Here is a 27175-nt window from a genome sequence, read left to right as displayed (position 1 = left end):
ACAGAGTTAATCATTACTGCTTCTGTGGGCCACTTTATTCTCTTGACTTACTTGCTACTATACTTCTTAATTGATTATTCCTTCTAATCCTATTTTACTTTTTTTAAAAAATTGAAATGCAATTGACATAGTAATATAGCATTGTATAAGTTGACAGTGTACATGTTGATATGATACATTTGTACATTGTAACATATTACCATCATAGGGTTGGCTGACATTTGTATCACATTTACTTGGTCATCATTTATTTCCTGTGGTGGCAACAATTAAGATCTTGTCTGTTAGCAACATTGAAGTTTATAATGTATTATTGTTGCCTGTGATCACTATGTTTTATGTTAGCTCTCTGGAACATATTTATCTACTAGTTCCCAAACTGTACTCTTAAACAAAATCTCCCTAATTCTCCTACTTTCCAGTCTCTGGTAACCAACATTCTACTTTCTATTCTTACGTTGTATGTATTCCTAAATGGATTATTGTTACCCCATAGTCACATTTTAATTTTAAATTATTGCTGTATTTGCTTCACAGAATTTTAAATAATGCAGACGTTTGGCCAGTCTAGGTTTGATGCAGGATACAGGATGCTTGGGGCTGGTGTGCTGGGATGACCCAGAGGGATGGCATGGGGAAGGAGGTGGGAGGGGGGTTCAGGATTGGGAACACGTGTACACCCGTGGTGGATTCATGTTGATGTATGGCAAAACCAATACAATATTGTAAAGTAAAAAAATAATAAAATAATAAAATAAAATCTGAAAAAAAAAAAGAAAATCAAAATGGTGCTCTTCTGAGATTGGCTAAAGAATATGGATTACTATAATGAATATAATATAGAATTAAATAACTGATTTGGAGTTTAATACAAATAATTTATTTGACCAAGACATCGTGCTTTTCATTTTACACTGAAAAAAAGTTCTGTTCATTATAAAATTACCTGTTAAAGCTATTGTAGAATTTTTAGGTATTTTTAATATATATACATGCATAATCCTTCTTTTTACAGCAAAATATGATTCTATAAGAATTTTTTGTTTCTGTTTGCTCACCACTAGCATAATCAGTATTGAAATATTAATATTAGTATTAGATATAAGCCTTTTAATGGTTTTCCTTGTGTGTGTTTTTTTTCTTTTTCATGAACTAAATTTAGATGTGCAATTATTTGGGTTCTCCATGTTGAGAAATTCTGCTTTAGCACAGCATCCCATTTTGCATAGGACACATTTTAGGCAAGGAATAAGCTATTCCTTTGCACCATTGAAAGGTATTTATTTAGCTTTGAGAGCATTTCCAAGTTTGGAGATAACTGGTACTTGGTATTAGTGTGTTGGTCATTCATTCCCTTCTCCAGAATTTCCTTCAATTGTGACCCTTCGATAGGATTCAACTGGTAACTCATTTTGTACAGAGCATTTGGGGTCAAGAGGCACTTCTCCTGATAGGTGGCTTGATTCTTTTCATCCTCAGAGGTCAAATGTCTTGACATGTTGTGGTACATATGGGCCAGAGAATTTTTTTTATACAAGAGGAAGACAAACCAGTAGGAAAGCCAGAGAAACTATTAATTATTACCATATCACCACACCCTTACTCCTTAAACCATATATATGTATATGCATGTATGTACATTTATATGTATTGTAAAAGATTTTCAAGAAATTATTAAGATTCTTTTCCACACCTAGCTAGAGAAAAAGCTTGAAAAAATGTTCAGCTTTTAATTTTATATTGTTTGCATTATGCTTCTTCTTTTAGATCTTATAAACTCTTTATGAACACAATTATATATATATACATATAAGTATATTGTAAAGAGATGAACAAAGTCATTGATCTTTTTCTGTCACAAAATTACAGTCTCTTAATGAGAAGAACATGGGTGTTTCTTAGAATATGCAGCATAAACAGGACAGTCCTAGCTGATCTCTGGAATGTCTGTACCTATCCAATAATACAAAAACACATATAAACACAGATCCCAGAAAGAAGGCCCAGACCATCAATGAGTAACACAGTATTTGTGAATGTTTTCTTCATGAATTTTTATTTATGAATTTTGGTATGTTTGTATGTATATATGATTGTATGCATGCATGTATATATTTATATTTTGGAGGCTGTATCCTAGGTGGAGTGAATTAATTCATGTGTCTGGCATATAACCTAAAGATTCAGTAAAGATCTGTCATTTCTACATTTATTATTGATGTTGTTATCATCATTGTTAGGTTTCTAAGGTAATGTACATGAAATCTAACAAAATGGATTCAACCTTAAGTTCCTCAGTGTTATATCTAGATAATTCCTTGAATAAATAATTTAGGCTTTTTAAGTCTCTTGTTTTTCATCTGTAACATAGGAGCCATAGTATTTACCTATCTTTCAGAAAATTTGTTAATATCAAACAGGATAATAGTCTTAATGATGCCTTATAAACTAAATTAGTATCCAGATTAAAAACATATATGTCTATATATATCCTTATGAAACATGTATATAGGATTAGAATGGATTTTTTAAATACTAATGAAAACATGTGCTACAGATATGCACATGAAAACTCAATTGTATCCTTTTGTTCTTAGACCTTTTCTTAGTCTCCAAGTGATATTTTATAGTATCCCACCTTCTTTTATTTCATCAGATATGGCATCATCCAAATGACTTACTTTGTTAAGATAACTGGTACCCTTTTGAAGCAGGGGGCAAAAGAATGTATGGTGTATGTATGCCCTCTCCCCTTCTGAGGTGGGTGGGCAAAATAATGTATGGTTTAGGTGGTGATTTCAAGACAGAGTTCCAAGTATGTTTTGAGCTGCAAAAAAAAAACAGATACATGGGTAACCTTTCAAGGTGACTACTTGGGAGGGTATGCCATGTATTTATGCACAAAATCTGATTTTTAAATTTAAAATGTCTCTCATTATCTTTTTTTGTGTCTTCACTTCACAATTTTGTTTACTGACAAATGTCCCACCAGCAGACCTGTAAGGAAACTGAAATACCTTTTAAGGAGTTAAGATAAAAGTCCCTGTGGATTTAACCATGAGGTTATAGTTGTTAAAATTCATCATATGGTCCTCTTTTCTCCTCTTCTAGGTTGATTCCATCATGTCAATTGGCAATTGAGCCAGAAGTTAATTTTGGGACATTGGTTGCCAGTAGTAAAGTGTATTGTAAAGAGACTAGTATCATTAACCACGGCAGCGTGCCAGGTAAGTGCTTTCTATTCTATAAATTAACTTACACTTTTGGAAGAAAATTGGTAATATTTGAAATGTATTGTTGTTGTTCTCTTACTCAGTAATGTCTGACTCTTTGTGACCCCATGGACTGCAGCATGCCAGGCTTCCCTGTCCACTATCTCCTGGAGCTTGCTCAAACTCATGTCCATTGAGTTGGTGATGCCATCCAACCATCTCATGCTCTGTCGTCCCCTTCTCCTCCTGCCTTCAATCTTTCTTGTACAATTAATGTATTCTCTGATTTACCCTGCCCCTCAAAAATTAGGTCTGTCACTTGAAAAAGCTCAAAACTGAAGGTCCTTAAGTAGGATTACTATTTTAGAAACTGATAGGTAATATCAGGAAAAATGATCTACATCCTTATGATTCTTATTAATATAACTTGACTCAGATGACTGATGACCTCCTTGAGGACAGACATAGAATGGTGTCATAGAAGTGACACAGTCCTTAGAGCTTTCCAGAAATAGAATCAGGGCCCAGTGCCTTCCAAGCTGTGTGATCTGGAATGAGTATCTTTAAGAACATTGAACTTCAGATTCCTCATTTATAAACTGACTAATAAAATATACTGTGGTTAATTATGTATGTACCCAAGGCTGTAATATGGTACTTGACTTATCACAAGTACTCAAGAAAGATTTGTTTTTTCTCTATCATATTCAACTTTGAATTCACATATTGATCCCTAGCAGGTTCTTACTAACATTTTGTTGAAAGAAAAAGTGCTTCTCTCTTCTCCGTGAGGTTATTTCTAGAGATTCTTACTGTTTGCATAACACTAACAGTTTGCATAAAGGCATAGGGGTGTGTGTGTGTGTGTGTGTGTTTGTGTGCGCACATGTGCTTGTGTCTGCATGACCACACACTCGTCATTGATATATAGTAGGCATACAATCACTTATCCTTTCATTCTCTTGATTGAATGGTCAGCATCTGGGATAAGACTAACATTTTTCTCAAGCTGAGATGAGGACAAGCTCCAGACAGGCAGGACATTTCTCTCTTGAGATTGTTTGTTGGGTACATGAAACAGGTCTTATATCTAAACCTGTCTTACTAAGTGAGAGCATTCTGTGTGGCTGCTTGAATGAACAGTGGAAATTATTAAGACAAAGGAAGTCTGATATTTTACTGATTTCTTCATGGGATATAAACAAATAAAACTGATCAGTTCCTCACTGAATGTTACTTATTTCACTTTCCATACTTTGTTTTTTAAATTATTGAATTTCTGAATACTGTGAGATTGTGGAATATTAGGCTCATTTGTGCCTGACTCCAGTGTTAAGGACGAACTCTCTTATGGTGAGTTACTCTGGTCTAAATAGTCCTTCAGATCTGATTATGGAGCAGTGATATGTAATTGATAGAATTTTATTTGTATTATTTTACTTTCTAAAATTTTTCATAACTGTTGTCCATTAACAAATTCTTTAACGTTTTGATCATATCCTCTCTTTATTTTAAATTTATTCTAAATAGATTCTAAATTCTAGATTTTATTCTAAAATCTTACCAAATTGTACATTTTTATTACATATAAAAACTATAAGTAAAAAATATATGTTTGAATTTTAATTGACTATTTAATATTACTTAATAAAAGTACATATATGGACCTGAGTCCATACATTTTAGGAAGAGTAATTCACATTAAGTTTTAGTATGTGTGCAAGGTATTGTAGTTAATACTATTCTTGGTAAATTATAATTGAGTATTATGAAGTGTTAATTGCCATTACCTTACAAACTGAAACAAATTGTTATCAGTGAAACATATTTTCTTTCTGCTGCCTTTGTCCCTCATTTTTGGAGATGAATCCTTTTTTCTACCCTTACCAAAATTGATAGTATGTTTTATATTCACAGTAGCAAGTGCCCATAAAGTGTCATAAAGTCCTCATTACCCATAAGCACAATATATAAATATTCATGAGAATTATGTATTTTCATGAAGAAAAACACTTAAGCAGAAAATAGATTCAGCAACCAAAGATGATTTTAATAAAATTTTCCAAAAGGATTTTATGTGACAAATATTTTATAGTTTTAGATTCAAAGATTAAGTGTTTACAGATACTCAGTGAAAGTGTTGCTCAGTCGTGTCCTGCTCTTTGTGACCCCTTTGACTGTAGCCAGCCAGGCTCCTCTGTCCATGGAATTCTTCAGGTAAGAATACTGGAGTGGGTTGTCATTCCCTTCTCCAGAGGATCTTCCTGTCCCAGGGATTGAACCTGGGTGTCCTGCATTGCAGGCAGATTCTTTACCATTCAAACCACCAGCGAAGCCCTTATGTATACTTAAGAGAACATCAAAAAGCCACACTTGGCAAGTTCATGATTTATATAGCTGTGTTTTCTCTCTGTGGTACTCTCACTGAGATAGATACTAGAGTTTATCTATGTCACAACTTCATGATGTTTTATATTAATAATGTATTGCTGCTGCTGCTGCTGCTGCTGCTAAGTTACTTCAGCCGTGTCCGACTCTGTGCGACCCCATAGATGGCAGCCCACCAGGCTCCCTTGTCCCTGGGATTCTCCAGGCAAGAACACTGGAGTGGGTTGCCATTTCCTTCTCCAATGCATGAAAGTGAAAAATGAAAGGGAAGTCGCTCAGTCGTGTCTGACTCTTAATGACCCCATGGACTACCAGGCTTTTCCATCCATGGGATTTTCCAGGCAGGAGTACTGGAGTGGGGTGCCATTGCTTTCTCTTTAATAATCTATTATGGAGTAACTATCCATGGATTTAGCTACATGTTGTCAAATACATTTTGTTGTATTGCCCCTTGTAAGAATGTTTGCCTAACTTACCAAAGTAGTGCTTATCTTTTCACTTTGAAAAAACATGGTTTAGTCTTTAAGATGTTTCTAATATTAGTGTTTTGTGCTCTGGTAAACTCCATTTCCTCGTTTATGTTTTTATTGTTTCTTAGTTTTTAATCATTGAAGATTGAAAAAAAATCAGCATTTTTTGAATTGCAAACATTTCCCTCTTCCTCTCTTGAATCTTTGAGTACTTTTTCTACTACCATGTTATTATGTGGAATAGTCTTAAAAGTCCATAGAGTGATCTTTACACCATTCCTGGATTTCAACGGCTCCTTAGGACTCCTTTAGGTTTATTTTACCCCAAATATGTGACCTTTCTCTTGCTCTTAATGCCTGCTGCCTCTCTTCCCCTGATCATCAGCATCATCTCTCTATATCACTGTCTAGAAAAGCCTAGCATCATCTCTAACACAAGAAATTTGCCAAATTGGATCAGACCCAGAAGTGGTCCTAAGAATCCTCTCTTACCCAGAGAAGCACACACTACTTATTCTCAGTGTATTTTTTGTTTGTCTGTTTTCTTGGAAATCAATGCCATGAAATCTCAACATACTTTTCATGTGTGACACAGCGTTGGGCATATACTAGGCATTCAGTGAATATTCATTTAATTGATTTGACCCTGAGTGAGGTCTTCCAGAGCCCAAATCTTGGTTACAGTATTAACTGGCTGGGAGGCCCTGGGCAAATAATTTATACTTCCCAAATATTCATTGCCTCACTTATACATTAGGGATAAACGTAATACCTTCCTTGTATAATTGTGGTGATGATTAATAAAATGCTTAACACACTCTCTGACGTATATTAAATGTTCAATAAATACAGTTGATGTTAGAATTATCCTTTTTCTCTATGTTCCTTTCTTTTCTTGTGGACCGCTGTTCCTTTTCTCAGTACGTTAGAAGTGAGTGTTCCTTAGCATTTGTCGTGAACCCTCACGTTTTCTCAGTTACTCTGCTCTACCTGGGCAATCGCTTCCATTCCTATTACTTAACTGATGTTTATACAAGACTTTGCATTTATTTCAGGTTTTTCAGACTTAGCATGTCTAAAACTAAACTACTCAACTTCTCCCCCAAAGTTCTCCTTTTCTATTTTTCATTGAATGTCACCACCATGTAGATGGCCAAGTCAAAAATTTGGCAAAATCCTTGACACCTCCCTCCTTTTCACCCTCTACCCCCTTACTGAGTCAATTATTAAATCATGTCTATTCACATCCTTATGTCAGTAATCCTGTTTTTCTTTGTCCCATTGTCACTTTTTTTTTCTTACAACAAGTCATCATCTTTTTTTTGCCTTATAGTTATATCAACCTAAATTATCTCTCTGGAGTCTCTTCTTATCTGCTTGTAGTTCATTCTCCACACATTGACCAATTTCATATCTTTAAAAAAATGAAAATTTGATGACAAAAATTCTATCTGTAACATCTTTCCTTCAATGACACCCTTCTCCTAGGATAATGTCCTTGCTTCTGCTGTTAACATTAAAAAAATAAAAGTCAAATATTTCATTATTACTGATGGCATAAAGTTACATAAGACACAGTAATGTTTGTGTACTCACTATTTTAATATATTTAAAATATTCAACAATGTTCTTTTGTTAGGGGCTGTTTCTGGATAAGCTTTTGGACCATTGACTTTAGACTCAGCCTTAACTGAACTCATATAGTTTTATTTTCTTGGAGAACTGAGTCAATGATACTTGTTTATTTGTAATGGATATAATTTTAGATTTTTGCTTTATATTATGACAGAAAAAATAAATATTTATGTCCTTACCATGTCTCTAAAAATGATTGGATTAACACATTTTGTTACTGTGAGTTTGTTTACCTTTTTTCATCAGGTCATTTCTGGACTTAAAGTTTTATTATCTTTTTACATTTTCAATACTTTTATTATGCTAATATTTTCATTCTCCTAAGTTAAATGAATAATTTTGGAAAATGTCATCAAATGTGATTTAAAACTGGTAAGTTAGGAATCTTCAAAGTTGTTTATGTGGGCAGCATGCTTATTTGTGTTAATATTGTATAGTGATATCAAAGACACTCATGACTGGCTGCTTCCCATTTGTTGGACATTTTGACCACTGCTTGGTGCTAGGCACTGTGTGGGGTGCCAGGACTATAGAGATGAAAAGGAGATAGTATCTGATACAGACTGCATGCTCTAATATAGGCACCAGACATTACCATAAACTATGGACCGTTTCTGCTTTCAGAATAAAAAATATTTGTACCCTTCTTCTCATATGCTTTTTTATTCTAGAAATTCATTCCTTTCACCCTTTTCCTCTATGAACTACATTAACAACATAATGACAGAAAAAATAATGAATAGTAGTGGTGGCTCTAAGTATAAGCCCTGTGGTCAGAAACATCCAGGTGAAAATCCCAGCTCTATTAGTTATTAGCTGTAGTAGTCAACTATTGATGTGGAAGGAGCCATACCATAATTCTGTAGCTTAAAAAAGCAATATTCTTGCCTGGAGAACTCCATGGACAGAGGACCCTGGCAGTCTACAGGCCATGGGGTTGCAAAGAGTTGGATTAATGCTTTTATGCAGATTAGCAGAAACTTGACTAAACTGGGTGACTCTGCTTCAGGTTGAGGCAGCCAGGCTGATCTGTTACTCACTGCAGGTCTGTGAGTCAGTTGGGTGGCTCTCTCTGCTCCACATTTGCTCTTTATGGGGCATAGGCCAAGGGACAGAAGTTTCTCAAAAGAAACACTTTCAGTGATAGGAGAGCAGGAGAACACCTGGTGTTAGAGTTGACATGTCACTTCTAGCTCCATGCTATTGGCCAAAGTGAATCACATGATCAGGCCCAGTCAAGGGGTGGGAAAACATACTTAATCCATGGGAGTGTGACAGTAAGCATGCAGAGAAGATTGAAGAATTGGAGTTGATCATCTAATCTATCATAATAATTGTGTATTCTTAGACAAGTAACTTGACCTATCTAAGTATCTATTTCCTTATTTATAAAATGGAGGTAATGCTTGAGCCTGTATCATAGATTTCATTTTGAGGACTAAGTAGAATAACATATGCGTAGCTCTTAGCATGACTGTCTGAGCAAAGTAAGCAGACAGTATATTTTAGCTGTTGGTGAGGGTTGAGTCTTAACACTAGGCTCAAATTTATTGGATGACCCTAGAGACTGGACTTAACAATCAAAGCTGTGATTCTTGGTCCACAGTAGACCACATACTCTGTAATGTGTGTCTGTCCCCTACTAAGTGAGTGAATGTTAACATTATAAGGATCCAAATGTAAACCGTCTGCTCTCATTCTCCTTAGGTATCTTTAAAACAGAATACCAGGGCCAACTACCCATTGTCATTTTTCCTGCCAGTGGTGTTGTGCAGCCCAAGTCATCAATGGTTATTAAAGTGGATTTCTGTGCAGACCAGCCAATGGTTGTAAATGAATTGGCAAAGTGAGTGTATACTATGGTTCTTAATTCTAGTAGTGCTTGATAGTTTCCTGTTTCTCTTTTCATATATGGCTGTTGTCTTTGAATGTATGTTAGCTTCTTTGTTCTTTGAGTCAGCATTCATTCATTGAGTATCTGCTGTTTGCCAAGTACTACAGACTGAAAAAATGTGAAGAACTAGAGAATGGCATATGGGTACACCTAGTAGGAGCTCAGTTTGAATTTTGTGGGGGTGAGGGAATGGATCAAGAAAGAGCTCCACTAAGGAGGTAGTAGTTGAACAAAACACCTGTTGTTGAGTAGAAATTGGCCAGCAAAAAGCAGTGGTGTGATTTGCGCTGAGAGTGTGTATGTGTGTATGTGTGTGTGTGTGTGTGTGTGTGTGTGTGTGTATGTAGGAGAGGTGGATATTGGTGATGGGAGTAGGTTAGAGGAATGATTTCAGGCAGAGCAAGTAGAAGATGACTTCTTAGAAGTTAATAGACACTGTTACACATCTTGAGATCTGAGGCAAAGAGATGGAGGTGAGGAGTGATAAAACCAGAAAAACAGAATGGTGCAGGGTCCAGTTAAGGACCTTATAGGAAAGCTTTTGTTTTGTTTTGCTATACTTCTCAGTTCTTTAGCAGGATATGCAGTCAGTATAATGAGTCACCACTAGTATTAAAACAATGAAATAGAAACATCAGAATGCTTCTCACATACCAAGTTCAAGTGGCATTTTGTAAAACTTGTTTCATGTGTATGTGTGTCTGTGTCTGTGTGTATTTTGCACTGCAGTGTAAAATGCATTTCTCACTGAAGGCCACAGTTCAAAAAAAATGTTTGAGAAATAGTTGTGAGCCCTGATACAAACTTAGGTTTTATTGTAAAGGCTGTGGAATCTCAGGAAAGTTTTAGGATGGGGTGTCTTAATTAGTTTTCATTTTAGAAAGCTCACATTAATAGCAGTGTACAAAATCAAGGAGTACAGATGTGGAGTGGATAGTCTGACTAGCAACTATAACAGTAAGGCAGAAGAGAAATAATGAAGGCCTCAGCTAAGGTACAGATTGGGAATATGGAGAGAAGTGTGCAGAATGGAGGTATGTTATGGAGGTAGATTTGACTATATTTAGTAACTGGTTATAGAAAGACAAAGTAAGAGGAGGTTCACGTCTGTGGTAGAAGATCTTGACCGCAGTTGTAATGTTGTTGATTTGCTTTGCAGAATCCTTTGGAGCCTATTAGATTTACTTATACTGAGTCCCATAAAAAAATTTGGTTTAGGTATATTGCTTTGAGAGTTGTCAGTTCATAAGTTGTAGATGAAGCATAAAGTGTTAAAAATAGCTTTGAGAAAGAGAGTAGAGTATAAAAGAGTAGGAGAGAAACAGCATTATTCATGGAATTTACAAAATACCCAAGTCTTAGGAGAATAAAAAGGTAGAGTGTAAATAAGTTGAAGGAAAACCATGAAGTATGGTGTCAAGAAAGCTAAGTGAGGGGAGATGTATAAAGAGATGGTATCAACCATGCCCAATGTGACAGAGATTGAGTGTAAGTTAAGGACTTTGGTGATGGTTGTGGTTTGGTCATTGATTTGTGCTATCTGATGGGGCAAGATTCAAAAGGATAGCATTTATGCCAGAGAGGGATAAATGTAAGGTAAAGGAAGTTTCAACAGTAAATTCAGATTAGTCTGAAAAATGAAGTTTTATGAGGGGAGATATTCATTTCAGCAAATAAGTGGAGTTTTGCCGAGATACTTTGCTTCATAGAGAATTGGGTTATTAGGATAAAGATGAAGTTGGTGAGTGGCCTTGTGGAAATGGGATGATTAGAAAAGAATCTCAGAATTCTAGAACTAGAAGTGGCCATATAAATCTTCCTATCTAACTCTAGTATTTACAGAATAATTGGAAAAATGGAAATATCCATAAATTTTTTTAGGTCAATTCACGCAGTTATTTTCCATCTTTGTTGTTTCCCAGAGACAATAAATTAGGTTGCACATATGCCATTCTACTCTGCAGGTTCAGACAGACAGAAGGAGATGACACTCTCTGTCACATACATGAAAGGAACTTCTCTTAGGTCTTCGAATTTTAATTATAATGTGATTTTATAAAATTTATAAACATTTAGGAGAAAGTGTATAGAATTCTAGTTAAAATATATATGTATTATTCATTATCTTGTAGAGTGAGTTTGCAAGATCGTCCAGACACATTTTTGACTATCAGAGCTCATGTGGTTGAGCAGATTATTGAATTGTTAAACATAAATAATGATAAAAAGTTGGAATGCATAAGCTTTGGTTCTGTTTTCTTTGGAACATCAAAGATTGAACGTGCACTTCTGTACAATAATAGCCCAGAACCTGTAAACTGGGTAGCCATAATGCAAGATGATTCCATTGGAGAAGAATTGGTAAGTAAATAATGGGATGGAGGAAGATCAGGTATTATGTTTTGAAACAGATTGTTTTGAACTTACTAATAACCAATAAGCTGTTTAATTACTCTAAAAATGTTTTAACGTGAAGATATGATTTCATTTCACGTGTTTCCAAGGGTGACCTCAAAAAGTTTAGTAAATCAAGCTGACCTTGAAGTAATCTATATCTGAAATAAACTGATGGGTATTAATATATCTTAGTGGCTAATTGTGAGGGTGTATGTTCTCATCAATTTTTCAATAGTTCTTTAAGTTTTATGAGGTGCCTTGATCAAATTTATGTATGTTAATTTAAAGACATACATTTTCTCTATATCTAGCCTCTGGAATTTCAATAATTATTTTATGACCACATTTTAAAATACTTTTTGTATATTTGCCTTAATACTCTTTTATTTCTGATTTTATATTACAGGGTACAAATATTAAACAAAGAACAGATGTTGCTTTAAATAATCTCACCTACTTAAGGAAAATAAAGAGCATAGATATTACCACAATTATCTCCTGTGTTCCTAATGAAGGGAGGTTACTACCTTATCAAAAGAGTTTAATTACATTTTGTTTCAAACCAAAGTAAGCAAAAACTAATTTCATTATGGTGTTGTTGATCAATGGAAAGTATATTAATGGTACATTCATCAGATTTATTTTAATAGTAGAACTTGGCAGAAGGCACAAACTGGATTTTTCTTATTATGGTTCTAAATATTTCTAACATGGTTAACATTATTTCCAATATTTAAAAATGTTTGTAAACACTTTCAGTTCAATTCAGTTTAGTCGCCCAGTCGTGTCTGACTCTTTGCAACCCCATGAATTGCAGCACGCCAGGCCTCCCTGTCCATCACCAACTCCCGGAGTTCACCCAGATTCACGTCCATCGAGTCAGTGATGCCATCCAGCCATCTCATCCTTGGTCGTCCCCTTCTCCTCCTGCCCCCAATCCCTCCCAGCATCAGGGTCTTTTCCAGTGAGTCAACTCTTCGCACGAGGTGGCCAAAGTAAACACTTTATTTTAAATTAAAAATCTCTCCAGACCTTGTGGAAATGAGATGGTGAAAGTTTGGGGTTGCTATGAATTGTGGCCACAGACCAGTCTGTTTGACCAAGACCTTATTGTCCTTCCAGAAATATTCACGCAGTGGCTAGGAGCATGGAATTTGTTGTAGATGCCTTCAAAGAGGATGCAGTGCTCCTGCCAGGGCCAAATACTTAGACTGAATATCAGAAATATTAAGCCTTTAATAGCTGCTGGGATCAACCACACTTGGTTGCGGAAATTCATACAAAATTTAGGACTTTTGCCAAAGTGTAGTTTTCCCTGTGCTTGGTTTGGTTATTTAGTTTGAAAATATAATTGGCAGTGCTGTTTTAAATATACAGTAGCAATTTCAGGTACACTTGAGAGGTTGTAATGTATGACAATAACTGATCCAGTTGTCAGTGTGTTGACCTTTGTAAGAAGGCAGTGTTTAATGTATTTCTCTCTGTGGCAACCGGGTCACTTGGTGTGATACCAATTGTCTGATGAAGACTGAGTTGTGGTTTAATTTAAGGAGGGTAATAAATCAAGTAATTCTTCTGTTTGTACAATCTATAATTGCCTTATTAATCATCCCTTCATGCAGGAAATTTCTTTGGTGAGTCTGTAAGATTCTGTTTAATACACAATCTTTGAAATTCTAAATGTTCTTTTCACGGCAATATGTTCATTTTATTTGAGAGTCTAGCATGAACTCAGAAATAAATATGATTTGTAGTCTTAAAGGTGTTCTTGATATGCTATTTGAATTCCTATGTAATATTTCACATCAACCTTTTGCGTATATATTTGAGTATCCAGTGCTAAAAAGTTGAGCTCTAGGTAAGGCAATGGAGAAGACAGTGGCACCCCACTCCAGTACTCTTGCCTGGAAAATCCCATGGATGGAGGAGCCTGGTAGGCTGCAGTCCATAGGGTTGTGAAGAGTTCGACACGACTGAGCGACTTCACTTTCACCTTTCACTTTCATGCACTGGAGAAGGAAATGGCAACCCACTCCAGTGTTCTTGCCTGGAGAATCTCAGGGACAGGGGAGCCTAGTGGGCTGCCGTCTATTGGGTCGCACAGAGTCGGACACGACTGAAGTGATTTAGCAGCAGCAGAAGCAGCAGGTAAGGCAAGTAAAGTTTGTCAGGGCACAAGCCTGTGATATAACCCATCTGTGTCTTTGGTCAAACTTCCTTTCTTCTCATCTTTCCTTTGCTTTTCTCCTCTTCCAATATTTGGCTGTTACCAAATCCTATTCTCCAAATTGCCTTTTTTCCTCTAACAAGAATGTGGCTAGAAATATATGCTTAGTTCATGGGAGGTCACAGATATGTACCAGAGATTTGCGGTTACACCTGGGTATAGGAAGGACCACTATAGAGACTTGAACAGAGACCTTAGTTAGCAATGAAGTTTGCCTGGAAAGAAAATACACAGAAAGTGACATTGGAGGCAAGAGTTTGACAACTTAGTATATCTGAATCCCACTTATCTTGCAAATATCATCATGAACTCAGTTGTTTTGACTTCACATATATGAGTGTGGCCTTCTTTTGCAAGTTTCAGTATTTTGTGTGGTAATTTTGGAAAATGGATCACAGTTACTTTTTATTGCTGAATTCCATCTGTGTAGATTTAGGTATTGGGTTGATATTCCTTTTGAGAGATTAATAAAATGTGTCATCTTTGCTTTAGAAATAATTGATTGTAATTTTTTCACAGGCTAATCATTGATGGTCAAAAGAATGATCCTTCACATAGGCAAGACTATGCTGTTTATTTGAGATTCGAGTCTGTAGGAAGTAAAGATGGGTTTTTGAGAGATGATAATCAAATCATCAAAAGTAAGTGTCAATGTATGGCAAAACCAATACAGTATTGTAAAGTAAAATAAAGTAAAACTTAAAAAAAAAGTTAGTGTGAAATGAACATTATCATCAAATACATAGCTGTTTAAATTCTTTAAAAGTTTGGACAGCAATATACATAGAGGCAATTTAATGAAATGTATAATTATTGATTAGAATGAAAATGCAAACATTCGAGAGACCTTAACATGTCTTCTGTGGAACATTGAGAAAAGTCATCCTCAGAATCATTTATATAATAATTTTCCAATTTAAAAGATAAATGAGTTAATTATTTTAAGATGACAGTAGATAAACATGGTGATGTAGAGTTAAATAAAATAAAAACAAAGCAACCTTGTTTCTTTTCTTCGTAAGCCTAGATTTTCTGTTAGAGATTAATATGGGAACAAATGATCTATTTCATCTTTACCAAACCTTTAGCTCTCTTAGAATCTACATAAAGTAACAGTCAAAGAATAAGACCTAGAGTTCTAGTATCAAAAGATAGGATGCAGTATCTTGTTATAGGATATTCGTAAGTGCATGTGCTTTGTAGGTCACATGTAAAAATGCAGTGGACTCTGTACATTTCAGGTAATGTTGGATGAGTTGCAGTGAGGAAAATGGAGTTGAAGTTCAGTTTAGCAAGAAAGATCAAAGAGAAAATAAAAATATAGGCAAATGAGAGGTGAAATCCAGAAAGATGACCATGGCAAGATAAGAGACTAGAAGATTTGTGTGTTGGTATGAGTGCTGTCATTGAGCAGAGTTGAACAGTGTTCCTAGGGCAGAAATTGATTGCTCTGTTACTATTTATGCCATAGTTGGTGATACTGAGCTCTGTCTGCTGATCATAGACAGAACATTTATTCTAGGCTTTCAAGTTAATCTAGTTTTTAATGGCTAGAGATAGAGATGCTAGGTTTGCCTTAGAATCTTGGATTGGCTAGTAAGAGCATGAGTGAAGAAATATAAACCCTATTTTGGGGATTCTAGTTATAATACTTTCTCTGCAAAACTGTTCTTCCACTCAATCAGAGCCCTCATTTCATAGTAACTACCTTCTTTTCTAGTTCTGTATCTTCAAAACTTCATATTTACATTGTTGCTCAGCTTATATTCCACTGTTCATAATTTTAATCACTTTCTCACAAATATATGTAAACCTCTTGGGTCAACTCCCACTGTGGCTGAGTGGAAAACCTCTAGTCTGATTCAATTCAACTCTCAGCCTACTCCAGGGCTGCACCTCAGAAGCTAATTGGGCCAGTGAAAAGCACAAAACCATTAATCCCAACTGAGTCCTGATATTTGCCATTACTACTACATTCCTCCACTCATTCACTTTCTCCTGATCTGAGATTAGTATTCACCCAGCTTCTCTTCTCCCCTGAAAACCCCAGTCCTTCCTCCTTCATCTTCACTCTAAGCTGACAAATACAATAAGTGACCTAATAAGACATTTCCACTTGGATTTCTACAGTCCAAAAAGAACTATTGGTTCCCCATAGCCTGTCCCTCCTGAAGTCTTTCCTGCCTCAAGAAATGACTTCATTTCTTCCGTCACTTCATTCCATTTCATTCTATCACTTCAGTTGCTTATGTCAAAAACCTTAGCATCATCATTACTGTGTTCAACCTCCAATTCTACTGCAATCAGTCAGCAAATTTTGTTATCTCTACTGTCAAAAGTATGTCTTATGTCGGATCTTTTCTTACCATTCTTCTACTACTCTTCTGCAGCCATACTTCATTCCTGAGGGTTCCCCCCTCCCTTTTTTTTTTGAGCATGCCAAGTCATTCCTATGTTAGAGTCTTTGTATTTGCTGTTTTCTGTATTTAGAATACACTTAAAAATTTTTTTTCCCATGATTTTCTTCCAGGGTCCTTTATATCTTTGCTCACGTCTCCCTATCAATTGTTTTTGGAGTTCCCCATATAAATGAGCAGCCCCAAGACATTGTACTCTGTCTCACCTTACTTTACCTATTTATTTTATTGTCAGTGTCACTTCACTAGAATGTAAAATCCATGAGAGCAAGGACATCGCCTGTTTTATTCACTAGTGTACTCCCAAGGTCTAGAAAAATACCAACACTGAGAAGGCATTCAGTAACTTTGTTGAATGAAAGATTGAATTAGATACCCATGTCTCATCAAGTCTTTCAGATGACACTGTTTGGACTGAGCAAATATATTCTGGGTTCCCAAAACACTTTTAATATGAACAAACTATTATTGCTTTTACAGGTGACTCATTTCAGAAAGTGGAATTAGCCCTGACAGGCTCAGGACTTCCAGTCTTACTACAGTTTGATCCTGGAAGGATTCTTAATTTTGCACCTTGTTTCATGGGTGGACATTCAGAGATTCATTGTGTTATGCAAAATCGATCCAAATCCCTTCCTCTGATGTACCACTTTAAAAAAATTGCACATTTTAAAATTGATCCTCAAAAGGGCAAGATTGATGAAGGATGTATGCAGGTAAGATTATCATTCTATGTTTCACATGCTTTACATAGTTTAAGGTTGACTAAAAAGCCAGGCAGAGGATTAAACCTACATTTGTTGTACCAGTGTTTAGAAATTTAATCTCTTTTGTGGCCTAGTTATGAATACTTTTGTATCAGTGAAAGTGAAGTCACTCAGTCGTGTCCGACTCTTTGCGACCCCATGGACTGTAGCCTATCAGGCTCCTCCGTCCATGAGATTTTCCAGGCAAGAGTGCAGGAGTGATTGCCATTTCCTTCTCCAGGGGATCTTCCCAACCCAGGGATCAAACCCAGGTCTCCCGCCTTGCAGGCAGACGCTTTACCATCTGAGCCACCAGAGAAGCCTGTATCGGTTTGTATCGGTACCTGTACAATATTCGTAATTATTTCTTACGTGCCTTTCACGTGCCAAAAAAAAAAAAAACAAAACACTAGAGAAAGCAAAGAAGTGCAAAACATACTTACTGCTTCTATGGATTTTTTCCTGAGAGAGTATTTATTTATGTGCCCAGGATGTTGACCCCTAAACTTAAATATCCAGCACTGAGCTTTGACCCTCTCTCACGAGGGTGGATCCAGGCATGGTCCTGGAGCCCGTGTCTAGGGCAGTGAAACCCAGGGACCAGAGGTGGGAAGCCTCTGAGCCAGTGGCTGCTGATAGCAGCAAATGGTGAAACGGTGATGGGAACCAGGCCCTCTATCCCCATCCCAAGAGCTGAGGATGGTTGGCCAAGGTTGGGTGCACACATGTGGGGGAAGTGGAAGTCTAGTGTCATGTGCAGAGGCTGCAGCCTGGTTTCCGGCCCCAGTGCGAGGAGAGAGGTGGTGGCGGCAGTTTTGCCACCAAGAGGCCCAGGTCTGTGCACTCCTGTGAGGCGAGGCGGTAGGGGGGAAGCAGGCACTAGAGTCTGAGGACTTGCTGAGGGATGCATCCTCCCAGGCCAGCTCTTAAGAAGCTGGTGTGGAAAGCGCCCTGCAACTGCCAGTCATGGGCACGTTGCATCGGGGGCACAGTGAGGGGTGGGGGGTCGAGGCTGGCGTCCGGAGGCTCGCCATCATCAGCTGAGTGCAGGGAGAAGTCTTTGCACCGGTGCTGGTAGTTCAGGATTGAGTCGTACAGCGCCTCCCGCTGGCTGGTGCAGCAGGGATGCATCCGGCCGCCGCTGCCAGGTCACCACCTGCGGCCCATCCAGGTGGGCGGTGTACCGGGGCTGCTCCCTGACGTCGGCGGCTTGGGTCCAGCTGGCTGTGGCTGCGTGGGTAGTGGATGCGCCCCAGCTCTGGCCATGAGCCCCGGGCGATGAGCGGACCCACAGGGTCGCAAGCTAGCGGTGGGAGCCTGGCGCGGACCCAGCCCGCACCGCTCAGTGCCTGGCCTGGAACAGCCCGGAGGATTGAACCTGGGATGCTGCCTCCTTCCCTCCAACGTTCTGCTGGGTAAGAAATTTTTTAATGCATTACAGAAGCACAAGACATACACACAAACAGGTAGGGTTCAAGAAGAATGCCAAATGTCTTAAAACAGATCTGTAACAAGGTGATATAGAACCTCCAGCCAGATAGAAAGGCCTGCCAAGATGGCAACGTATGAGCCAGACCATGAAGGTTGAGTTGAATTTTCACATTGAAAACAAAATGCTTAATTGGCGGAGGCCTTGTAGAGCTATCGGTGCAGAGCACAGAAGTTGAACGCCAGGACATACCTGTGAGCGCTAAGGACAGCTTGTGGATGTCGGGTTTGCTTTTTCTCACTACTCAGTTCTTTCCCAGATCCTCTGCCACTTGTTTTTTGTTTGCTTTGTTTTAAGTAAACTGTTATTGGAATGTAGCCGCTCTTATTTGTTGCCTATTGTCTATAGCTGCTTTCATGCTACAAGGGCAGGTTAAATGGTGTGAGTTGCATGGTTCATAAAGCCTAAATAGTTACTGTCTGGTAATTAACAGAAAAAGTTTGCGGAGTCTTGCTCTAAACACCATTAGACAGGAGTGGTTTGTTTCACCTGGGGTTCTTACCTTATCATCTTTCCTCCGATGCATAGTGGTATGGTTCATAAAGTTATTGATGGAAGCTTTCTCCCAGGGGCAATCAAGAGCTATTGTATACATGTTTAAATGCATGCAGTTCATATGTATAACTCTTCCTGCTTCATTAGAATGATACTCCCTCCCCCCATTTTCAATAGAGCTAATTAGTCTTCAGAGAATAACATATGCTAACCACCTTATGCAAAACATTTTCTATTAAAAAAAAAAACACAACAGTTTCTTTTTAATAGCTTCTTAGACTAAGCGCAGCACAGCACATAGACTTCCTTTAGTCTGTCTCTTGACCTTACCAGCATAATTCATTTTCTCCAGTAACATGCATATTTTTCAAAACATAGCTGATTTTCTCTGATCAGAGAAGCTGGCAAGGATCACAGGAATCTAGTCAATTTCTCTTAGTAGCCAGCTCCAAGTGTTAAAGAGTTTGAAGCTGAAAGACCGATTATCAATTTCCTACAGAAGCGTTTTACATAAGGAAGAGAGAGTGGAGATGGAAGTTGAGAAAGACTGTGTGAGAGGAACAAAATGAGTGAAAGATTTTAAAATAGCAGTGTTTTAGAAAAGATAGAAAATAATAGCCCAAAGAAAATAAAGGCTCTGGTGAACATATAATGTGGAAGGATATGTCCTACATCCTTCTGATACTTTACTTTTGCTAGTTGAAATAAGATGTTTCAGAACTTATCATGGCATCCAACTTTAATTTTGATTAGCATTATCTTTGAAATGGGCCAAGTACCCAGGAAATGAGAAATATTACAGCATGAAATACATAGAGGGAAATGATACTAATAGGCTATTTTTAAATTTGTGTGTATGTGTGTGTGTGTAAGTCGCTTCAGTCGTGTCTGACTCTTTGCGACCCTATGGACTGTAGCCCACCAGGATCCTCTCTCCATGGAATTCTCCAGGCAAGAATGCTAGAGTGGGTTGCCATGACCTTATCCACGGGATCTTCCCAACCCAGGGGTTGAACCTGTATCTCTTATGTCTCCTGCATTGGCAGTCGTGTTCTTTACTGCTAGCACCACCTGTTCAGTTCAATCTCTCAGTCATGTCCTTTGTGACCCCAAGGACTGCAGGATGCCAGGCTTTCCTGTCCATCACCAACACCCGGAGTTTACTCAAACTCATGTCCATCGAGTTGGTGATGCCGTCCAGCCATCTCATCCTCTGCCATCCCCTTCTCCTCCTGCCCTCAATCTTTCCCAGCATCAGGGTCTTTTCGAATGAATTAGCTCTTTGCATCAGGTGGCCAAAGTATTGGAGTTTCAGCTTCAACATCAGCCCTTCTAATGAATATTCAGGATTGATTTCCTTTAGGATGGACTGGTTGGATCTCCTTGCAGTCCAAGGGACTCTCAAGAGTCTTCTCCAACACCACAGTGCAAAAGCATCAATTCTTCCACACTCATCATGCTTTATAGTCCAGCTCTCACATCCACATGACTACTGGAAAAACCATAGCCTTCACTAGACAGACTTTTGTTGACAAAGTAATGTCTCTGCTTTTTAATATGCTCTCTAAGGCTGGTCATCACTTTTCTTCCAAGGAGTAAGTGTCTTTTAATTTCATGGCTGCAATCACCATCTGCAGTGATTTTGGAGGCCCCCCCCAAAAGGCTGCCACTGTTTCCACTGTTTCCCCGTTGATTTGCCATGAAGTGATGGGACCAGATGCCATGATCTTCGTTTTCTGAATGTTGAGCTTTAAGCCAACTTTTTCACTTTCCTCTTTCACTTTCATCAAGAGGCTCTTTAGTTCTTCTTCACTTTCTGCCATAAGGGTGGTGTCATCTGCATATCTGAGGTTATTGATATTTCTCCCGGCAATCTTGATTCCAGCTTGTGCTTCATCTAGCCAAGCATTTCTCATGATGTACTCTGCTTATAAGTTAAATAAGGAGGGTGACAATATGTACTCCTTTTCCTGTTTGGAACCAGTCTGTTGTTGCATGTCCAGTTCTAACTGTTGCTTTCCTGACCTGCATACATATTTCTTAAGAGGCAGGTCAGGTGGTCTGGTATTCCCATCTCTTGAAGAATTTTCTACAGTTTGTGGTGATCCACACAGTCCAGGGCTTTGGCATAGTCAATAAAGCAGAAATAGATGATTATCTGGAACTCTCTTGCTCTTTTGATGATCCAGCGGATGTTGGCAGTTTGATCTCTGGTTCCTCTGCCTTTTCTAAAACCACCTTGAACATTTGAAAATTCACAGTTCGCATATTGCTGAAGCCTGGCTTGGAGAATTTTGAGCATTACTTTACTAGCGTGTGAGATGAGTGCAATTGTGTGGTAGTTTGAGCATTCTTTGGCATTGCCTTTGTTTGGGATTTGAATGAAAACTGACCTTTTTCAGTCCTGTGGCCATTGCTACATTTTCCAAATTTGCTGGCATATTGAGTGTAGCACTTTCACAGCATCATCTTTCAGGATTTGAAATAGCTCAACTGGTATTCCATCATCTCTGCTAGCTTTGTTCATAGTGATGCTTCCTAAGGCCCGCTTGTCTTCTCATTCCAGGATGTCTGGCTCTAGGTGAGTGATCACACCATTCTGCTTATCTGGGTGGTGAAGATCTTTTTTGGATAGTTACTCTCTGTATTCTTGCCACCTCTTCTTAATATCTTGTGCTTCTGTGAGGTCCATACCATTTCTGTCTTTTATCGAGCCCATCTTTGCATGAAATGTTCCCTTGGTATCTCTAATTTTCTTGAAGAGATCTCTAGTCTTTCCCATTCTATTGTTTTCCTCGATTTCTTTGCATTGATCACTGAGGAAGGCTTTCGTATCTCTTCTTGCTATTCTTTGGAACTCTGCATTCAAATGGATATATCTTGTCTTTTCTCCTTTGCTTTTGGCTTCTCATCTTTTCACAGCTATTTGAAAAGCCTCCTCAGACAGCCATTTTTCTTTTTTGCATTTCTTTTTTTGGGGATGGTCTTGATCCCTGTCTCCTGTACAATGTCACGAATCTCTGTCCATAGTTCATCAGGCACTCTATCAGATCTAGTCCCTTAAATCTATTTCTGACTTCTACTGTATAATCGTAAGGGATTTGATTTAGGTCATACCTGAATGGTCTAGTGGTTTTCCCTACTTTCTTCAATTTAAGTCTGAATTTGGCAATAAGGTATTCATGATCTGAGCCACAGTCAGCTCCCGGTCTTGTTTTTGCTGACTGTATAGAGCTTCTCCACCTTTGACTGCAAAGAATATAATCAGTCTGATTTTGGTATTAACCATCTGGTGATGTCCATGTGTAGAGTCTTCTCTTGTCTTGTTGGAAGAGGATGTTTGCTATGACCAGTTTGTTCTCTTGGCAAAATTCTATTAGGCTTTGCCCTGCTTCATTCTGTACTCCAAGGCCAAATTTGCCTGTTACTCCAGGTGTTTCTTGACTTCCTACTTTTGCATTCCAGTCCCCTACAATGAAAAGGACATCTTTTTGGGGTGTTAGTTCTAGAAGGTCTTGTTGGTCTTCGTAGAACCATTCAACTTCAGCTTTTTCAGCATTAGTGGTTGGGGTATAGACTTGGATTACCTTGATATTGAATGGTTTGCCTTGGAGACACAGAGATCGTTCTGTCATTTTTGGGATTGCATCCAAGTACTGAGTTCAGACTCTTTTGTTTACCATGATGGCTACTCGATTTCTTCTAAGGGATTCTTACACATAGTAGTAGATATAATGATCATCTGAGTTAAATTCACCCATTCCAGTCCATTTTAGTTCGCTGATTCCTACAATGCTGACATTCACTGTTGCCATCTCCTGTTTGACCACTTCCAATTTGCCTTGCTTCATGGACCTAACAGTCCAGGTTCCTATGCAGTATTGCTCTTTACAACTTCGGACTCTGCTTCCATCACCAGTCACATCCACAACTGGTGTTGTTTTTGCTTTGGCTTGGTCTCTTCATTCTTTCTCAGAGAAGGCAATGGCACCCCACTCCAGTACTCTTGCGTGGAAAATCCCATGGACAGCAGAGCCTGGTGGGCTGTTGTCTATGGGGTCGCACAGAGTCGGACACGACTGAAGCAGTTTAGCAGCAGCAGTAGCTTCATTCTTTCTGGAGTTATTTCTCCACTGATCTCCAGTAGCATATTGGGTACCTAGCAACCTGGGGAGTTCATCTATCAGTGTCCTATCTTTTTGCCTTTTCCTACTGCTCATGGGGTTCTCAAGGGAAGAATACTGAAGTGGTTTGCCATTCCCTTCTCCAAGGGACCACATTTTTTCAGAACTTTCTACCATGACCTGTCCATCTTGGGTGGCCCTACACGACATGGCTCATAGTTTCATTGAGTTAGACAAAGCTGTGGTCCATGTGATTAGATTGGTTAGTTTTCTGTGATTGTGGTTTTCAGTCTATCTGCCCTCTGATGGAGAAGGATAAGAGGCTTATGGAAGCTTCCTGATGGGAGAGACTGACTGAGGCAGAAACTGAGTCTTGTTCTGATGGGCAGGGCCATGCTCAGTAAATTTTTAATCCAATTTTCTGTTGATGGGTGGAGTTATGTTTCCTCCCTGCTACTTACCTTGGGGGAGACCTGGGTTCGATCCCTGGGTCTGCCTGCAATGTGGGAGACCTGGGTTTGATCCCTGGGTCAAGGAGATCCTCTGGAGAAGGAAATGGCAACCCACTCCAGTGTTCTTGCCTGGAGAATCCCATGGACAGTGGAGCCCAGTGGGCTATAGTCCACGGGGTTGCAAAGAGTCAGATACGACTGAGCAACTTCAGTTTCAGTTTCAGTTTCAAACTATGGCGGCAGGTAATGAAAATAATGGTGACCTCCTTCAAAAGGTCTCCTGCACGCACTGCTACACTCAGTGCCCCCATCCCTGCAGCAGGCCACTGCCAACCCACGCCTGCACTAGAGACTCCTGGATACTCACAGGCAAGTCTAGGTCAGTCTCTTGTGGGGTCACTGCTCCTTTCCCTGGGTCCTGGTACACATAAGGTTCTCTTTGTGCCCTCCCAGTTTATTTCCCAGTCCTGTGTAAGTTCTGGTAGCTCTATGGTGGGGTTAATGGCGGCCTCCTTGAAGAAGGCTTATGCCATACCCAAGTCTGCTGCACCCAGAGCTCCTGCCTCTACAGCAGTCTACTGCTGACCCGTACTTCTACAGGAGATGCTCAGACACAGTTCTGTCTCAGTCTCTGTGGAGTCCCCAGGTCCTGGTGCACACAAGGTTTGTTTTGAGCCCTCTGAGCGTCTCTGGCAGGAATGGGGTTTGATTCCAAATGCAAATTCACCCCTCCTACCATCTTGCTGGGGCTTCTCCTTTGCCCTTGTGCGTGGGATATCTCCTCACAGCTGCTCCAGTGAAGCACAGCCACCTGGGAAGGCTTTTAATTTATGGTAGGAATAAAATTAGTTACAGTTGATTAGGGATGGGCTGTCCCTAGGGGTTATGTTGAGCAAATATGTAGGATGGCCAACAATTTAAGTGGACGCCATATGAAAATGTTAATTCAGTTTGAGTGTAGAGGGCATATCTGAGTGTTTAGAGAAGATACATGGGTGAGAGTTGATAAATATGTGGGTGAAGAGATAATGAATCACTGTTGAGAAAGGAACATTTAAAGAGGGTGTAGTAAAGGGTCTTTCCTTTCATATTACATGAATTTTCTTTCTGTTCACATAGGTTTTTAATTTCTGTAATGCAAGACAGACCTGAAGTATATTTGCCACTTAAATTTTGGTCAGCATATAATCTTCTGGGCATAAAAAGGAATATATACTTGTGTACATTTCTGAAACCAATTTGGAAATTTCACATTGAGTGGGACTCCTGGGAACTCCCTATGCTATATAAAATTTTCAAACTCAAAAAATCCCAGAGCTGATAGTTTATTTCCTAACATAATTTTTGGGGCTTCCCTGGTGGCTCAGAGTTTAAAGCGTCTGCCTGCAGTGCAGGAGACCTGGGTTCAATCCCTGGGTCAGCCCTCTACATTTCTAGATTTCTTGAGCAGTTATAAGTTTCAAATTAATAAAAAATGAATGTAAGAAATGTAGGGGACACTGGAGAACTATGACTTCCACAGGCTGGTCAACTAGCCTCTAAGTATTTGGAAGTATGGTAAAATTACTATTTTCCTTTAATACCAACTTTATTGAAGCATCATTCACATACCATAAAATTTACACACTTAAAGTATACAATTCAGTGGTAATTAGTGTATTCACAGAATTACGTGACTATTAGCACTGTATAATTTCACAATGTTCACATCACCCCAAAGAGAAACACAGTGTCCTTTAGTGGTCACTCCACCTGCTGCTCCCCATTCCTCAGCCCCTGGTAACCACTAATCTCATCTATCCCTATAAATTTTTCCTGTTCTTGACATGTCATATAAATATAGTCATATAGTATGTAGACTTGTTTCTTGTTTCTTTGATTTAGCATAATATCTTCAAGATTCGTCAGTGTTGAAGTATCAGTACCCCATTGCTTTTTATGGCCAAATCATTTCCCATGGTATGGCTATACTACCTTTTGTTTATCCATTCATCAGTTGATGGCCATTTGAATTGTTTCTACCTTTTGGCTGGGTGAAGAATGCTGCTATAAACATTCATATGGAAGTTTTTATATGGATAAGTTTTCTTATGTATGTAGTTTTACTATAGAAACAAAGTGTAATAAAAGAAAGGGAGAACTTTAAAACTTTGAATACAGATCAAGGTGCTCTGAGGGATGTAGCGGTAAATATACAGTTTATAATTGCCCCACACATTCCTAGTTTTATGCTCAGTGTTATTTGTCCTCAGCTTTATTGAGGTATAATTGACAAATAGGAATACGGTGCACATGGGTTGGGAAGCTCCCCTGGAAGAGGCCATGGCAACCTGCTCCAGTATTCTTGCCTGCAGAAACCCCATGGACAGAGAAGCCTGGTGGGCTGCAGTCCATAGAGTCGCAGAGACAACTGGAGTGACTTAGCATGCATACATGCAAGGTGCACAATTATTCTGATAAATGCGTACATTGTGAAATGATCAGCACAGTTAATCTAATTAACATATTCATCACCTCAAATTTTAAATCTTGTTTTTATGGTGAGAACATATAAGATTTACCCTCTTCGTAAACTGCAGGTATAGTATTGTTCCCTATAGTCATCAATATAGTAGTCAACAATATAGTATTGTTCACTATAGTCATCATGCTGTACATCAGTTCAGTTCAGTCGCTCAGTCGTGTCCGATTCTTTGCGACCCCATGAATCGCAGCACACCAGGCCTCCCTGTTCATCACCACCTCCTGGAGTTCACTCAGACTCATGTCCATCGAGTCCGTGATGCCATCTAGCCATCTCATCCTCGGTCGTCCCCTTCTCCTCCTGCCCCCAATCCCTCCCAGCATCAGAGTCTTTTCCAATGAGTCAGCTCTTCGCATGAGGTGGCCAAAGTACTGGAGTTTCAGCTTTAGCATCATTCCTTCCAAAGAAATCCCAGGGCTGATCTCCTTCAGAATGGACTGGTTGGATCTCCTTGCAGTCCAAGGGACTCTCAAGAGTCTTCTCCAGCACCACAGTTCAAAAGCATCAATTCTTCGGCACTCAGCCTTCTTCACAGTCCAACTCTCACATCCATACATGACCACAGGAAAAACCATAGCCTTGACTAGATGAACCTTAGTCAGCAAAGTAATGTCTCTGCTTCTTAATATGCTATCTAGGTTAGTCATAACTTTCCTTCCAAGGAGTAAGCGTCTTTTAATTTCATGGCTGCAGTCACCATCTGCC

At 38.8% G+C, this 27175-nt stretch overlaps 1 protein-coding gene across 1 annotated transcript in view; it reads left to right on the top strand.

Annotated features, from left to right (window-relative positions):
* CFAP47 (cilia and flagella associated protein 47) overlaps nt 1–27175 on the top strand; it is a 507416-nt gene that overhangs the window by 4986 nt on the left and 475255 nt on the right. The window contains exons 3-8 of the mRNA XM_040265344.1: nt 3112–3227; nt 9413–9551; nt 11732–11960; nt 12403–12563; nt 14743–14864; nt 17121–17356. Of these exons, the coding sequence (XP_040121278.1) occupies nt 3112–3227; nt 9413–9551; nt 11732–11960; nt 12403–12563; nt 14743–14864; nt 17121–17356 (1003 nt within the window). The remainder of the gene's footprint in view (nt 1–3111; nt 3228–9412; nt 9552–11731; nt 11961–12402; nt 12564–14742; nt 14865–17120; nt 17357–27175) is intronic.

The sequence above is a fragment of the Oryx dammah genome, unplaced genomic scaffold (assembly GCF_014754425.2).
Source record: "Oryx dammah isolate SB20612 unplaced genomic scaffold, SCBI_Odam_1.1 HiC_scaffold_23, whole genome shotgun sequence".
Lineage (NCBI taxonomy): Eukaryota > Metazoa > Chordata > Mammalia > Artiodactyla > Bovidae > Oryx > Oryx dammah.
Note: the sequence above shows the minus strand (reverse complement) of the source record. Positions and strands in the feature narration are given on the sequence as shown.